Source organism: Mustelus asterias, chromosome 7 (genome assembly GCF_964213995.1).
Source record: "Mustelus asterias chromosome 7, sMusAst1.hap1.1, whole genome shotgun sequence".
Classification (NCBI taxonomy): domain Eukaryota; kingdom Metazoa; phylum Chordata; class Chondrichthyes; order Carcharhiniformes; family Triakidae; genus Mustelus; species Mustelus asterias.
This window is the reverse complement of record NC_135807.1, coordinates 87,871,801-87,889,003: the sequence shown is the minus strand read 5'-3', so window position 1 is coordinate 87,889,003 and position 17,203 is coordinate 87,871,801. Positions and strand designations below refer to the sequence as shown.

The window sequence follows — 17,203 nt, the reverse complement described above, 5'->3', positions numbered from 1 at the left end:
TTGTGGGAATGGAGGGATACAAAAAAATTGTCTAGTTTGGACCAGGGAGCGGTGCAGGCTTGGAGGGCCGAAGGGCCTGTTCGTGTGCTGTATTGTTCTTTGTTCTTTGAAGTTAAGTTTTCACCAATTGTTTTGTTTGAATTTATGTACATGGTTATGTATAAACTCACTTTGCCTTCTATTCAGATTCCTTATTCTGTCCTTTGCAGAAGATTTCACGGCTGTTTCTTATTTGGTTGTTGGCACGGAATGTGAAAATGAGCTGCCTTTAGTCCTGCCATTTGCAGTGACTTCCCCTTTTGTAAATTAGTTTTGGGCTGTATATTTTTCATTGGCAGCGACAGTAGGAGTCAGTGTGCTTTTGGTGATATGTAATCTGCTTTTATATTGGCTTCTTTCTTCATTTGGTCTCTAGGAGACCGCATTGTTCATAAGACAACATCAGACATCTTACATTATGAACACAAAAGCAAAATGCGGCAGAAAAATCTGGAATAAAGGCAGAAAATGCTGGATAGACACATCAGCCCTGGCAGTATCTGTGGAGAGAGAAATGAGTTAACGGGCTGAATTATGAGTCCATGTTTACTGGCAGTGAGAATGACGTCTGGGCGCAAAATACGGCGAGAATCAGGAAATGTGATTCCCGCCGGCGAGATAACCTTTTCTGATTTTCCAGGCCCCTGGCTGGAGATGGAATGAGAATCCCGCCACGGGAGGTCGGGAACCTCATTTAAATGCATTAGCATCTTATTGATGAATCCTCTTGTCAGGATGTTACTCCCCCCCCTCCCACATTGAATATTCATTGGTCGCCAGCATGGTGTTGCATAGATGCGATTTACAACAGTTGTATAAAACGGGAACGTCAACCTCACCTCCAAGGGGATATCGAAGGCGAGCGCTCAGGTCGTGATCACCGCCCAGGGTGCTGTTTGCAGAGGGGGCCAGAGAGGACATAGGGGACCCAAATAAGTGCAACCTGGGGCTCTATGGGGGGTTGGGGGTGGATTTGGTTCCAGTTTCGGCTTGAGATGCGATTCCAGTGGAGTCCTCCAATACATCCTCCAGAGGGTGTCCCACATTACTGCCCTCTGCACAACCTGACACTGCAGCAGGAATAGCAGCTGGACCTGCAGGAGATGGTGAAGCACCACATTTCATCGAAGGAGGAGGTTGTCGTGGAGGGTAGCGAGAGGCAACCCACAGAGGAGGAAGAAAGACCACGGGCAATGTCCAGGGCCCACATAGGGCACAGGGCTAGGGACCCCCTCATAGCAACTCAGTTTGGGCTCAACCAGGATATGGGAGTGAAGAGCTCTCCCACCGTGGAGACTTACACCTGCTCGCTACTGTGCGGCCTGCAGGAGGCCATCGAGATGGTGACTACACACATGGGCAGGACACAAATGTGATTGGACGGACGCTGCAGGAGAATGATGATGATTTGCAGTGAGGATAGAGCAATGGTTCTTTACTCAGAGTGGTTGGGGTGTGGAATGGACTGCCTGCTATAGTGGAGTCGGACACTTTAGGAACTTTCAAGCCCGCCAGAATGATAGGGAGTGGGATAGCTTGATCTTGGTTTCGGACAAAGCTCGGCGCAACATCGAGGGCCGAAAGGCCTGTACTGTGCTGTACTATTCTATGTTCTATGTTTTCCTCTGATATGTCTGACTCCTGTCTGACAGAAAGCTGGTCACGTGCTGCCAATGAATGGTCTTATCCTGGGGCCCGGAGAGGTTGAATGACACATCTCAGCTGCTACAGTCTCCTCCGAGATCAGGGTGTTTTTGACCACCTACTGATGAAGTGAGCAGATTCTCTACATGTTTTCAGCCCTTGGCAACCTCATAACTCAACAATACTGGCACACTTGAGAGGCCTGAGCATTGGTGTTGGTGAGGGGGGGAAGTTAATCTTCCATAGATGGCGGATGTGTGGTGGGGAGTGCAGGGGTGCGGGGAGCCCATGCCAGAAGTGGCGCAGCTTTACTGCGTCATCAGTGTGGGAGATGTCAGAGACATGGCGCTGCCATCCTCACACTTCTCATGGATGAAGCACCGAGTGTGCACGGGGGTTTGCAGAGCGTAGCGCCATGACAGAGTGGAGGATCAGTATGGGTGAACAAAGTGATTTGTAACACTAGTGTCTCGGTTCACACTGCCCCCTAGGTCCCTATCGTTTCTTACTCTTCCTCATCCTCCCACTATGTCTAGGTCTGTGGTCTCCAGATAGTGAATTACAATCGACAGGTCGATCCCAGAGTCTTAAAGTCGACTCGTTATCTTTCGAATTGCGCTAAAAATGTGCAAGACTCGGGATTCTCGTAATGACTGTGTGTGAAGTTTGCACATTCTCTCTGTATCTGTGTGGGTTTCCTCCGGGTGCTCCAGTTTCCTCCTACACTCCAAAGGTGTGCATGTAAGCTGGACTGGTCATGCTCAATTGTCTCTTAGGGTCCAAAAGATGTATAGGTTATGGGGATTAGCCATGGTAAAGTCACAGGGTTACAGAGATAGGGCGGAGGGGATGGTCTGGATGGGATACCTTTTTGGAGAGTCAGATGCAGACTCGATGGGTTTGATGGCCGCTTTCTGAGCTGCAGGGATTCAATGATTCTATTCTATGAGTGAATCGCATTGTATGCTAAACCGTGCCAAGAATCTGCTAGACTCGGGCAATGAGATTCTCACAAAACTTAGATAAGCTGGATGAAAACATAATGACAAGTGAGGGGCCTGGAACCTCCAAAAGGGCCAAAACCTTCCATTTCCACCAGGGATGGGAAAGTAAATTAGTTTACAAATGTCAAAGGCAAGATCATTTGTCTCATTTGTCACCAGGGACTCTCAGCCTTGAGTAAAATAGGTCATTTGGAACAGCATCACAAGACAATGCATGCAACAATTTCAAGAAAACTTTCTTTGAAACAGCACAATTTGAACAAGAAAAGTTGGGGAGTTAAAAAGAATTTTGAAAGCCAGTCACTCTTTTCAAAACCTGTGGCTGAAGGCAAGGCTAGCAAAGAGGCATCTTTGGAAAAGGAATTCAACAGGCAATTTCAGGAGGTAGACGAGGTGGAACAAATCTTTATGTTTGTCTCAAATCCTTTTCTTCGAGTGGACATTGGAGAACTGACAAAATTTCAGCAGGTATTAAAACAAAGCAATGGACTTGAAATGGAAATAATCACTATGCAAAATGACATAGCTGAGGTCAAGGGACAACGACATTAGGGGATGAGTAAACAAAGAGAAGTACCCTCTTCTGACATCCTGTGCACTCAGGGTGAAGGCTAATTTGGTTCCACATACCTCTGAGATGGAGATGAAAATCATCAAGTCTAAGTATCGCACTCATCTCACAGATGCCCTTTTGATGGACTGCATGAGATTGGCCAACTTAAACTACGACCCAGACTTCACAGTACTCACAGATACTGTACAAGCACAGTGTGTGGACCTCAGTTGTGCCTTTGTCCTATATGGACCACCGTTGTGTGTGTTTGTCATACCTGGACACATCCCCTTCCAGTTTGGGTCCTCCCCTCAGCACCTAGTATAAAGGTGGCTGTCTCCTCCCCCTTGTTCAGTCCAAGTCGGTTATTTGTTGGGATCTGCTCCTGATTCTGTTGTGAATAAAATTGATGCGCTATCAATAAGGCGAAAGACTACCGATATGCCAATATAAGTGTAGGCTTTTATTCACAACAGAATCAGGAGCAGATCCCAACAAATAACCGACCTGGACTGAACAAGGGGGAGGAGACAGCCACCTTTATACTAGGTGCTGAGGGGAGGACCCAAACTGGAAGGGGATGTGTCCAGGTATGACAAGCACACACAACGGTGGTCCATATAGGACAAAGGCACAACTGAGGTCCACCACACACAGGTAGAATAGGTGAGTGTTATGCATAAGTACATTCTGGGGGGTTTTAGTAAAGCCGAATTTTTAAGAGTAGATCTTGTGCTGCAGTTAGATTCTAAAAGTGATCTTGTGTTTAAAAGGTTTGAAGACTACTAATTTAGGCATATCCCCAGGACCCACAGCTGAGGTTGAAGCAGCCTGCTGACTTCCACACCCTGTTACAGGAGATGAGCTTGACAGACGTCTCCTGGGACGCCAGGACTTTGAGGGTCCAGGCCTACGTTTGGGCACCATGCCTTCCTCAATATACGGGGCTGAAGATGTGTCGCTCACGGGGAGGGGGGTGTCAGATGGGCTGGACACCCCCAGGGTCTCCCGGGTGGAAGGCCCCGGGCTGTGCTCCTGACAATCCTCTTCCCTTTGAGTGTCGAGGGACCCCTGTGCTCCTCTCTGGAATGGAGGGGCAACTGGAGTGAGATCCAGAAATCCCGCCATCCGCTGGCACTGACACTCGTGGATTCCCACCAGTGCCTACACCATACAATCAAAGTCCTTCACCGTGGAGCTCTGCCCTCAGCCAGGGAGGTCATGAGCTGAACCATGGTGCAGACGTCTGCTGTCATGGAGTGCACGTACAGTACCAAGGTCTCCATGGCAGATGGCACTCTCGCATTGTTGACCTCATTAAGTAGGAGTGATGGCACCATCTCTTCAGACAGAAGGCGATGGGACCCAGGGGCATGTCATCAGCCTTGGACTCAGCAGAGTCCCGGGCTCCCTCCGAATGCCGGATCCCTGTGACATTCCTTCCTCTGCTGCTGTGGATCTTCAGCTGTGAGGTGCTCACCAGTGAGTGAGCCAGAAGACTGCCTGCTAGGTGTGAGTATCTGCACTGGTAGAAGGTGCAGGCGACAGCTGTGTCACCTCCTCAGTACTTGTCTCCGAGCTGTCTCCCTCAGGGCTGCTCAGGTCTGTGTTTCCAGAGGGTGAGAGGATGATCCAGGCTTATCGACTGATTGGCCTGCACGGGAAGCAAGATGACATGAGTGCATCACGAGCAGAATGATAAGGGAAAGTTAACTCACGTGAGAATGGCACCATGGCTGAATGTGTGGAAGTTTTCTCACTTTTCTCCCTTGCCCCCACCTCACCCTCTGCACAGGTGCAGACCTGCTCCTCACCAGCCACCTCAAGGGCTCGCTCCTCAAAGGGCGTTAGGCATCTCAGCTCGGACACTAACTCGGCTGGCTGTGCCCTCTCATGCCTGGTGTGCTCGAGTTTGCCCTGCAGTGAGATAGATGGGAGCGGGTAGGTGGGAGTCATGCCAGGAGAGGTGGTAATGAAGTCTGGCATGCGTGGGAGTGAGTGGGAGCGGGGATGTGAGGAGCAGATTATTTACTGGGGGGGGCCATGGGGAATGGGGTAGGTGGGGGGAGATGGTCGCTGGGCAGTGGGTGCCATGACAAGCGTTGGGATCCCATGAGCTGGCTGGGAGAGAGAGATCACCGTGGAAGTGTGATGGGTGTGTTAAGGGGTGCAATGAAAGACATGAGGCAGACTTACCCTGGCTGCACAATGGTCATCCATCTTCTTCTGGCACTGCAGCCAAGTCCTCTTGTGGCGTGAGTTGGCACTCACTATCGTGCCCACTGCCTCCCAAGCGAGGTGGTGACCTCGCTTCCTGGCGCATCGTGGGTAGAGTATGCAGGAGTTTGGTGCGGGCTCTCTCTGTGTAATGTGGTGCTGTCTTCCTGATAGCCATTCCCCTGACTGGACTTGGAACAAGTGCTGGGAGGTGTTTAAAAGAAGTTGATTGCAGAGATTAAGTTTTCCCAGAGTGAGCGAATCAGAGGCAAGCTGTCACGAGTGCGGTGTGAATCATGTGGGAGAAAAAGTATTGTTAAAGAGGCTGAATATCCGGTGAGTTTTCCCGGCACCGGTGGGATTCCCCCCCCGGTTTTCTCACCGGAACCGCCACTTTGAAAAAATATGGGAAAATTCCACCCAACCTTTCAGAGATCATCAGAACTGCACAGGTCCTAATGGCATGTCTTTTTGTGGGATATCTGGAGCATTCAGATATCCCACAAAAAGACGGGCAGTTAGAGCCATGTGGTTCTGATGAAAGGTCACAGATGTGAAATGTTGGGCAGAATTTTACCACCTCGCCCAGCAATGATTTCTCGGCTCTAAGACCATAAAACGTAGGAGCAGAATTAGGCCATTCGGCCCATCGAGTCTGCTCTGCCATTCAATCATGGCTGATATTTTTCCCATCCCCATTCTCCTGCCTTTTCCCCATAACCCCTGATTTCCTTATTAATCAAGAACCTATCTATCTCTGTCTTAAAGACACTCAATGACCTGGCCTCCACAGCCTTCTGCGGCAAAGAGTTCCACAGATTTCCACTCTCCTGGCTGAAGAAATTCCTCCTCAACTCTGTTTTAAAGGATCTTCCCTTTAGTCTGAGGTTGTACCCTCTGGTTTTAATTTTTCCTACTAGTGGAAACATCCTCTCCACGTCCACTGTACCCAAGCCTCGCAGTATCCTGTAAGTTTCAATAAGATCCCCCCTCAACCTCCAATGAGTACAGACCCACAGTCCTCAACCGTTCCTCTTACAACAAGCTCTTCATTCCAGGGATCATTCTTGTGAACCTCCTCTGGACCCTTTCCAAGGCCAGCACATCCTTCCTTCAATACGGGGCCCAAAACTGCTCACAATACTCCAAATGGGGTCTGACCAGACCCTTATACAGCCTCAGAAGTACATCCCTGCTCTTGCATTCATATCGAGAGGGCTAGAATGCAAACATTGCATTTGCCTTCCTAACTGCCGACTGAACCTGCACGTTATCCTTAAGAGAATCTTGAACAATGACTCCCAAGTCCCTTTCTGTTTTTGATTTCCTAAGCATTTTCCCATTTAGAAAATATTCCTCTTTCCAAAGTATATAGCCTCACACTTTTCCACATTGTATTCCATCTGCCACTTCTTTGCCCACTCTCCTAGCTTGTCCAAGTCCTTCTGCAGCCCCGCTGCTTCCTCAATACTACCTGTCCCTCTACATATCTTTGTGTCACCTACAAACTTAGCAATAGTGCCTTCAGTTCCTTCTTCCAAATTGTTAATGTATATTGTGAAAGGTTTGGTCCCAACACTGACCCCTGAGGCACACCACTTGTCACCGGCTGCCATCCTGAAAAAGACCCCTTTATCTCCACTCTCTGCCTTCTGCCAGTCAGCCAATCCTCTATCCATGCCAGGATCTTACCCTTAACACCATGGGCTCTCAACTTATTTAACAGTCTCCTATGTGGCACCTTGTCAAAAGCCTTCTGGAAATCTAAATAAATCACGTCCACTGGTTCTCCTTTATCTAATTTCCTTGTTACCTCCTCAAACAACTCTAACAGATTTCTCAGACATAACATCCCCTTGACGAAGTCATGTTGACTCAGTCCTATTTTATCATGCACTTCCAAGTACTCCATTTTTAATAATGGACTCCAAAATCTTGCCAATGACCCAAGTCAGATTAACCGGCCTATAATTTCCCATCTGCTGCCTCCCTCCCTTCTTAAACAGCAGTGTTACATTAGCTACTTTCCAGTCCTCTGGGACCCTCTCTGCCCAGTAAGAAGTCTCACAACACCAGGTCTGAGACTCCAAAAACTAGTGCTGCCAAATAAACGTGTTGGACTTTAACCTGGTGTTGTGAGACTTCTTATTGTGCTTACCCCAGTCCAACGCCGGCATCTCCACATCATGACTTTCTCTGCCTCCAGTGATTTCTGAAAGACCACCACCAATGCCTCCACAATTTCCTCAGCTATGTCTTTTAGAAACCTGGGGTGTAGTCCATCCGGTCCAGGTGACTATCCACCTTCAGACTTTTCAGTTTTCCCAGAACCTTCTCCTTAGTGATGGCCACTAGACTCACCTGTGCCCCCTGATTCTCCTGGAACCAGAGGCCATTGAGGTCCCCTGGGGAAGCTGAATGTAAGGCAGGGGTGCCCGTTGGGCAGTGCCAGACTGGCAGTGCCACATTGGCACCTGGGCAATGCCCACTGGGGGCACGGCCTGTGGGGGCAGTGCCGGGGGGTTGGCCAAGGGATGGGGCCAGGGGTGGGGCCAATGGGGGGAGAAGGGCCCGCTGCCACTCTGCATGCGCTCGGTGGGGGAGGGGAAGGGAGAAGGGGCCTGCTGTCGCTCTGCATACAATCGGAGGGAGAGGGAGGCCACAATCGGTCTTGGCAGTGGAGGGGCGGTGGAGGCTGCATCTTGGGCCTCGGGGCTCAGCTACTGCGGAGAGAGGGGGTGGGGGCTGGTTGAGGCTGCCTGCAGTAGCAGAGGCCTGATAGCTCCCTCTCTGTCTATCAGATCCCTGCTATTCATAATGTGCATGTGTAGCATCAGAGATCTGCATATGCACAACACCTCCCTCTACAGGCTGTCTGGCGAGTTAAGTCCTGCCCACAGCATCCTTGGCTAGAAACTGACTAGCCCATCTTTTTAGAGACAGAGTGCATAAGATTAGGCGTGAAAACTCCGCCCGAAAAACGGAACTGGAACTCTCTCATTTTCAGACTAGCTGGACACTTCGAAAAATGTCGTAAAATTCCACCCATTAACTCTGTTTCTCTCCCCACAAATGCTGACTGTCCTGCCGAGTATTTACAGCAAGTTTCTGCTGTTGTTCATGTTATTATTTATTTTTTTAAGTCTAGCTCCTTTATCTCAGGGACAGATTCATAGACATCCAGTTGGATTTTCCATTTCACGGAGGAGTGAAGGGGGTGGAATGGAAACTGAGGGATCCACTCTCTCTCGCCCCCTCCAACTCTATATGTTCAATAAAGCATCGGATGGCCAATTAGTGGCCAACCAGTGGGAAGGAGCCGAATTATAGATCACAAGAAGCTTGCTTCCCGACCACAAATCCTCCCGCTTGCTCCCTTCCAACCTTGCAGTTATTATCAGGGCCAGTTTCTCATGCATGTCACAATATAGTCAGCTCTTATGATTTTGAATTCATATAAAGAATAATATAGTGATGAATTTTTGCTGCATCTATATTCACAGTGGAATATGAATCAAATCATGCCGTGAATACATAACTTGTGAGTTTTGAGAATTGGCACTGGAGGCTGGGATGTCATGTGGCAGAAGGATAAATGCCATGACTGGAATTATAAAGGCCCCTGCTCTTAGAAGCAATCGTCATTATTCATTGGAGGTTTCAAATAGATGCAAGTGTTATCTAAAATCACCCAGACATTGCCACCTTCCCCAGTAGAATCTGCTGGTGCCATGGTCTCATTGGCAGCCCTGTTATACCACTCCTGTTCACCTCATTGTAACTGGTGTAAAAGACTCCCAAATCTTTTTGTGTCTGCCTGAAAAACGCTGCAGGCAAGAAAATTTGCGGACAGTTGGGTTGTTGACAAGGTTAATAGCTTGTTAACTAATGAGTTCAAAATGGCAATCTGCCCATTTTGATACCAGCCTACTATCTCTATAGTTGGAGACTGGACCCGATGCCATGACACTGAATTTTGTGTCAGTAAGAAGTTTAACAACCCCAGTCCAACGCCGGCATCTCCACATTTTGTGTCAGTGCCGGGTAGGGCTGTGTGCGCGATTTGGGAATATAAAATCCAGCGCATGGTTTATTGTAGGTTCATGTGTCTGCCACCTCGATAAGGGAGAAACATTTTTGCCCTGTAAATGCCGATAATTGGTTCACAGTAAGTTTGTTAACGTGTGAATTAGAACAATGCCAGTATAAAGTGGTTTAATTTATGATGCTGTCTGAGAATCCAGAAGTGGGAAATGCTGAGGAAATGGTTCAAACGCACCTCCCCTCCCAGCCCCTCCCTTAGAAAGATTATCGTCTGGCACTTCATATTCAATTCCACGTTGAAGCATAAACCCTAGAGGCTGCTTTTCATGTCTGGACATGTTCTATAAACAGAATTCATCAGGATGATTCTTGTAGCTTCTGGCTTTGTGGCAGCATCCATGTTGGTTTCTATATGCAGCTTTCTGTATTATGGGCTTTGGTCCAAACAAGATTTCTTCTCTAAGTCGAAGAAAGCTTCCTTGTGCTGGATTTGGTGCAGTATTCTTGACCTCTGTCACAAGTGACAGCAAGAGGCTGGTTAAGAATGCTGCAAGGAGGATAACCTCATCAAATCTGATGTTCAGCAAGCGTGAAGATAGAATGGCTGAGAGCAATGTTAGTGCTGGAACACAGGATAGGCTGCACTGGTCTATACAAATACACACTGTAGAGGGGTATACTTGAATGTGATCCATTTATGTAATTGGAGCTGATCTCCTGTAAGCAGGATTGATTGCATTTCACTGCTGACAGTCCAGTATTGGCAGATTAAGTCAAAGCAGCTTTTGCTGAATGATTTAAAAAGCCGTAGCCAGTTTTGTTCCGTCACAGAGAATATCTATAACCTGATAGTATAGCTGTGTGTCTAATTTAATTTGTTTTACTTTGATTATTGTCTAAAAGATATATAATTTGTTTTCATTTCTAACTTATTTTGCGAATGTCAATGCAATTTTGTTTTACTCGGGAATGCAATAGGAATGGCGCAGAAACACTAAGCATACGTGTGTGTATGTAAATTCTCCCAGGTCGAGGCTAACCCGTTGCACTGTCGGTATGCTGATACCTGCAATTCCCCAAATTAAGAACACCACGCACTCCGGACATACTCTATTCCATTTTCTTCCATCAGGAAAAAAATACAAAAGTCTGAGATCATGTACCAAATGACCCAAGAAAAGCTTCTTCCCTGCTGCCATCAGACTTTTGAAGGACCTACAATATATTAAACTGATCTTGCTCTACATTCTAACTGTGACAGTAACACTATGTTCTGCGCCCTCTCCTTTCCTCCTCCCCTATGTGCTCTATGAACAGTATGCTCTGTCTGTATAGCGTGCAAGAAACCATACTTTTCACTGTATCCCAATACAAGTGACAATAATAAATCAAATCAAATGCACAAAATTTAACTGCTTAATTTGTGGTAATAGGGGACTGTATGCTTTTGCTTGACCTATGATTTTGTTAAAATGCATTTTGTTCTTGCGTACAGGCAGTGAAGCTGACTTCAGTTCCTCCAGTAGCACAGGCAGCATCTCTGCGCCCGAAGGTCTTATGTCAAGTACAGGGAGCAAGCGGAGCTCGGCTTCCCGCAGGTATGCCACGTTTTCTTTTTAAAAGAATAGGGTGATGATCAGTGTGTCATAGGCCTGTTGACATAGGCGAAAGAAATGAACAGTTGCGACAGTCAGTTAGAAACTCAACCATTAAATACCCATTTTCCCAGGGAGTTTTAATACAGAGGATTGCCTCCGATTCGATTCAAAAGTAAAATTACTCTAAAGGATTACTCTAAAATTACTCTAAAGGAATACTTGTCACTCTCCCTCTTCGGCGTTCCTGCACATGGTGCGCACGGGGCGGCATGGTAGCACAGTGGTTAGCACTGCTGCTTCACAGCTCCAGGGTCCCGATTTCGATTCCCGACTTGGGTCACTGTCTGTGTGGAGTTTGCACATTCTCCTCGTGTTTGCGTGGGTTTCCTCCGGGTGCTCCGGTTTCCTCCCACAGTCCAAAGATGTGCGGGTTAGGTTGATTGGCCTGGTTTAAATTGCTCCTGAGATGCATAGGTTCGAGGGATTAGCGGGTAAATATGTGGGGGTAGGGCCTGGGTGGGATTGTGGTCGGTGCAGACTCGATGGGCCGAATGGCCTCCTTCTGCACTGTAGGGGTTCTTCTATGATTTCTTCTTGCCAACACTCTCAAAGTTAATGTTCTCCAAGTCTGGCTATTTGGAGTTGTGCCAGAGGTTTGCTTAGCCTTTCGGTGTAGGGCAGTGCCCTGCCTCTGCAGCTCCCAAGTGTCAGCAGGGCATTTAGGAGGCTTTGTGCACAGATAGCTACAGGTGAAATAAAGCACCAATGGAGCCAAAGCAACTTATTAAACTTTTAAAGTTTAAAGTTTCTGCAATCAAATATTCCCCAAAAGGTTGTTTCTTGAGTTTGTCTTTATTGTCACATTTTGAAATTAATTTTCAACTTGCCAGTGGAATTTAAAGTTAGGATTGCAAGTTAAGAATCAAAGAAAGTTTAAGCAGCTTCTACAATGAGCGGCCGATTCATGTCAATTTGCCACATGGGCGACGAGTTGAAAATTTCCCCCTCTGTTGAAATTGACACAAATTTACTAATTCACCAAACACATTCGCCAGAATTCTACCACCCTGCCCGCCACAGAATTGGAGCGGGTGAGGGGCAGACAACAGAAATGCCCGTTGACATCAGGTGGGAATTTACGATCTCGCTCAAGCGAGGCAGAAAATTCCGATGTTCACATCCACTCTAATCGGAGGAGTTCTAGCTTCCTTTACCAGTTTTAAATATATATTCAGCTTTGATGCAGTTTACTGTGAGAAAGTTCAGTCAAGCTATCATTAAAGTTATATATTATTTCTAATATTGAAACAAAATTGGAAAGTGAATTGATTATCTGTTCACATAGCAAGTGCTATGAATATGAAGGGCAGAGATCTTTAGCTGTCTCTGTAACATGACTAACTTAGGCGTTAAGTATTCAAATAGGTGAAACCAGAAAGTTTAATGTTTGGACAAGGTGATATGTGACAGTAATATACTATTGTATGATGGATTGGACATCTTAAGCCACTTAAAATTAAACACATGCTTTTGAATTGCTTCTTAATTCCTCAACTCTCCATGAAGAACCACTAGAAGTTTATCAGTGGGCACTGGTCATCAGTTGTTATCCCGTTTTACATATGTTTAAACTCCTATCATAGGATTTCTCATTCCTGGAAGTCGATATTATACCAAATATTCATCCACTATGACATTATGAACATTCACTCCAGCAACAACATAAATGTGAATGTAGGTTATGGGCAACGCTTCCCATTCTATGTCATTAATCATCAGGGATCTTCATCATTGATAAAATGGCAAATACTGGGATTGTACAACAGATCCATCAGTATCTGTAAGGAGAAAGGATTAATGATTTAGCTTTGGTGAGAACACAGCAAAGGAAGCGGGGGGGAAACCTAGAAATATGCTAAATGTGTTTGTCACTGGCTTTTTGACTGCAACCTCATTATCGTTTCCTTCTGGGTTTCTCATGCAATCAGCGGTATTGGGTTTGATGCGGACCTGCATGATATGAACTGGAAGTGTCTGCTTCACACCTAGATGCCTCCATGGATTTGCTCACATGGATTGTGAGGAGACAGAACATGAAGTTCTTGCCTAGCAACAGGAAGTAGAAGCCCGCTGTTGAACAAAGGAGGTGCGGTGGGAGATGGCAGAGGAGGGCACCAGCAGGAGCGTGGTATCATGCCACAGTGCCACATCCATCTCCTTCCTGCTGCGTGCATCACTCGCCCCCTTCTCAAGCATATTCAGCCACATCAGTCCACTCAAACATTTACCTTTAGCAGATGCACCCATCCTTTTCTTTACATTCATTTCTGAACAAACCCATTTATCCAGTCACCATACCCATCCTCAGTTGCCTGGGCACTAAGATCTGGAATTCCCTCTCTAAACCTCTCTGCCGATCTACCTCTCTTTCCTCTTTTAAGATACTCTTTAAAGCTGAGTTCTTTGACCAGGTTTTGGCTATCAGCTGTAATATCACCTTCTGTTCCTTGGTGTCAAATCTTGCTTTATTACATTCCCGTGAAATGCCTTGGGGTGTTTTACTTCACTAAAGGCGCTATATAAATGGAGGCTGTTGTTGGAAGTGGGGAGCTCCCAGCAATTGTATGGTGCAATTAATAAAAGCCTCCAGAGTCATTAGGCATTCAGTCAAGTTGACTTAGCTTCAACAGTGAGTGAAATATGATCATCATCATGATAAATTGTCATGACTAATTCATGGCTTCATTCTCTGAAGAGATAGCTCTCATGTGCAGCATGAGTTGGTGGATGTGATAAGTGGCAGGTTCTCAGGAAAGCTGATTTCTTCTGAGGATGCACCAACACCACAGGACTCATGTGTACCATGCTCAGCTCAGATACTCAGACTTAAGTGGGGCCAGTTGGACAGCTAGCTGGGTTTGCCCCAAGTCACTCAATGCTCACAAGTGAACAAGAGCAGATGGTGGAGACAGGAACAGCAGTGGACACAGCCTTCTCCAAACTCTGCTCAAACAGAATGTACCTCTTATGAAAAGGAGAATCATTGCGCAGCAGCAGAAAAGATATGCTGCACGTACAGCCTTCAAAGCATTCTCACTAGAATTTCAGCGGACATCAGGTCTAGGATGGTGGTGATGCCACAGGCCACTGGGATGATAACTTCTACATGGATATTGTGATCAGCACCATGAACCTTGTAATGAAGTTTTTATTATTAAGGACATCCTTGATGTCCCAAGCAGCAATGTGAATACCTCGGGATAAGATAAAGTCGCCATAGTCCCAGATGACCATAGACTGCTCTCTCCTTTGAGGGGGGAGAGGTGACTGGTGACAATTTAACCTGAGGATCACCACACCTCAGGCGAGGGGCATGGTTGAAGGCACCTCTTCATGAATAACCTCAGCCAATATGGGAATTGAACCCACCTTCTCGGCATCGCTCTGCATCAGCTGTCCAGCTAACTGAGCTAAACCAATAAAAGGATAATTGACTGCATCACTTTCAGCCTCCTCTGCCTCTTGCTCTTCCTCCCTGAATCGTTCGAGGAGGATCTGAGCTCTTTGTCTCGTTCACCCTGCAGGTGAAGACTTTGCTGTTGTGCAGAGCATGGCCAGAACTGAAGACTGCCTTCAGATCTGTCCAGGCACTTGAAACACATCTTCAGTATACTAGTTAGATTACCCACCTGATGGTGCTTTAGGATTCATTGCAGCACTGCTGGGTCTCAGTGGTGTGATATCTGACTGGTATCAGGATGTAAGTTTGAAGTGGATATCACTTGTCACTCAGCAGCCACCCCTTAAGTCTACTCCCATATCCAAGAGAGAGCCTGGACTGCCACAGAATGACATCTTGAGAGCTGCCATTCAGGACCTTTGTGCACACCAACAACACGTTGATAAAGTGAAAACTCTTGCAGTTGACGGATTCTCCTTGTTCATCTGGGGTGTCCAGAGAGCTGTTTGTGCTGTTTATGGTGCGCTGCAGGAAGTCAGTCAGAACTACAAAGTTGAGCTGCTGATCCCCTTTCCGCTGTTCTCCTCTCCGCCTCCCTCCGCCCCGCCGCCTCCCTCCGCCCCGCTCTCTGCCTCTCCCCTCTCTGCCTCCTTCCTCTTGCTGCTGCTCCCCTCTCTGCCACTCTCCTCTCTGCCTTTTTGCTCTCTGCTGCTACCCTCTCCCACAGAGCTACTGGTGTGTGATCAGCATCCTGTTGTGGTGCAGTTCCTGGAGAGATTGCTAGCCATCTTGTTCCTTATCTGAGGCCCAATCCAAGGCAGCATAAGTAAGCACCCATCCTCCTCGGTGTAGAAAGCAAAATGCTGCGAACAAACCCATCCAAACAAGCAAGTTGGAAAGCCACTGAGTACTGAGTATTTCCTCACTGAGTATTTACTGACATTTCCTCAGATTGCTTCAGCTGCCTCAATTGCTGCAGTATATTCACCTCACTTTCACTGACAAGTTTCAGGAAACCCAGGGAACTTACAGACCCAACGTTAAAAGTCAGAAGGGTTTTTAATATTGCTGTAATCCAGATGAACACATGTCAATAGTCAGCCTACCATTTCTGAGTTGGTTGCAAGCACAGAGCCGAATGCACCCACATTAAATGTGGAAGTTGGTGGGTTGGAACCGGCTTCCTGATGAGCTGACATCTTCCTGTTTTCAACCTGCACTCCTGCTCAAACCCATATGCTCTCCCAGGTTAAAATTCAGCCAAAGTATTAACGCTGAAATATTATACTGTCCTTTTCACTCGATAGATGCTGATGGATCTGCTATTTATTTTTGACGTTCCGCATTTATTTCTGTTTAAGTTAAATGGGTCCTCAGGGTAACTAGTATTTGATGGAAGTTGGTCTGATTTGAATCAATACGGCAAATATAATTGATAATATGAAAGGATTTTTTTTAAACAGAGCGTACCTTCTGAAAGTTGATTATTCTATTTGTCTTTAAACGTAGAACTTGTGTTATGTGGCATGCATTTGACCTTCACTGTAATAAGTCATTGACATAAAAATAATTTCGTCTCAAATTGTCAGCCGTGGTAATCATGGGCGAGGTAATACTTCTAGTGGCCACAAGCAGTCGGGGAGCCCAACTCTTGCTCGAGAGAAAGATCCGGTGTCAGCGGTGTATAGAAATACAGCCAACATTCGTGATATCTATGGAACTTCGTCCCGCAGCAGCAGCAGTAACTCTGGTTCATACAAAGGCAGCGACAGCAGTCCGACTATCAGGTATATCAACAAAAGCTGGTAGGATTGAAGAAGTACAGCCATTCATTCTGCCAGTCAGTACTTCACGCTGTATATTCTACACTTGGCATCTTTTATACACCAATTCTGATCTAAGTATTCAAATATGAATATTTTGGCTTGGACAAAGACCTTGACTAACCACTTTACATTTTAAATAATTTCTTAAGTGAAGGATAGTGTAATCATTGTAAAAAAAAAGGAAACATAATTCTATTAACTGTTAAGTTGTTAATGATGTTGCCTATCTTTACAAATCAACTGTAAGCAGATATTCCTTTGCTTCCCTGACCAGGCTTGCCAGCGTCAGAACACCATTCTCGAAGGTAATGGTTCTGCCTATTCCTACCTCCCCAGTTCAGATGTACCAACCTTCTGTATACCCCTGCAAGCAGTTTCTTTCTTAACTACCGCTCCAATAGCCACACATTTTCGAAGTCATTATAATTATGCAGTACAGATAAAGATGTGTCTTGTCAGGGGGCATATGAGACACTTGCAAGTCTCACTTAGGTTCGGAGCTGTACTCTGGATGTAACAGGAACGAGTGACCATGTCAAATGATGTGTCAAAACAACAATTTTATTGATTAATGATAACGATATGACAATTATAATAACCTAAAAGCGAAAGATATAAAAAGAAATGAAGGTATCTTTATTGAAAGGAGAAAGCACTCTTATTTATGTATAATTTATGTATCTATGTATATATCAGAAGAAAGACATGTTTTTAAAGCACAGGCAATAGCCCCAAATTGATATGTTTCACAACAGATTACCAAAATGGAAAACCCCAACTTGTCTGTTCCACAACAGGACACTAAATTGGTAAAAATT

At 46.2% G+C, this 17,203-nt stretch overlaps 1 protein-coding gene across 9 annotated transcripts in view; it reads left to right on the top strand.

Annotated features, from left to right (window-relative positions):
- sybu (syntabulin (syntaxin-interacting)) overlaps positions 1-17,203 on the top strand; it is a 129,706-nt gene that overhangs the window by 80,045 nt on the left and 32,458 nt on the right. For 8 of the 9 annotated variants that reach the window (XM_078216452.1, XM_078216455.1, XM_078216453.1 and 5 more), the window contains 2 exons: positions 10,997-11,099; positions 16,149-16,346. In XM_078216452.1, coding sequence (XP_078072578.1) covers positions 10,997-11,099; positions 16,149-16,346 — 301 coding nt within the window. The remainder of the gene's footprint in view (positions 1-10,996; positions 11,100-16,148; positions 16,347-17,203) is intronic. The other variant, XM_078216457.1, reaches the window with a different exon arrangement.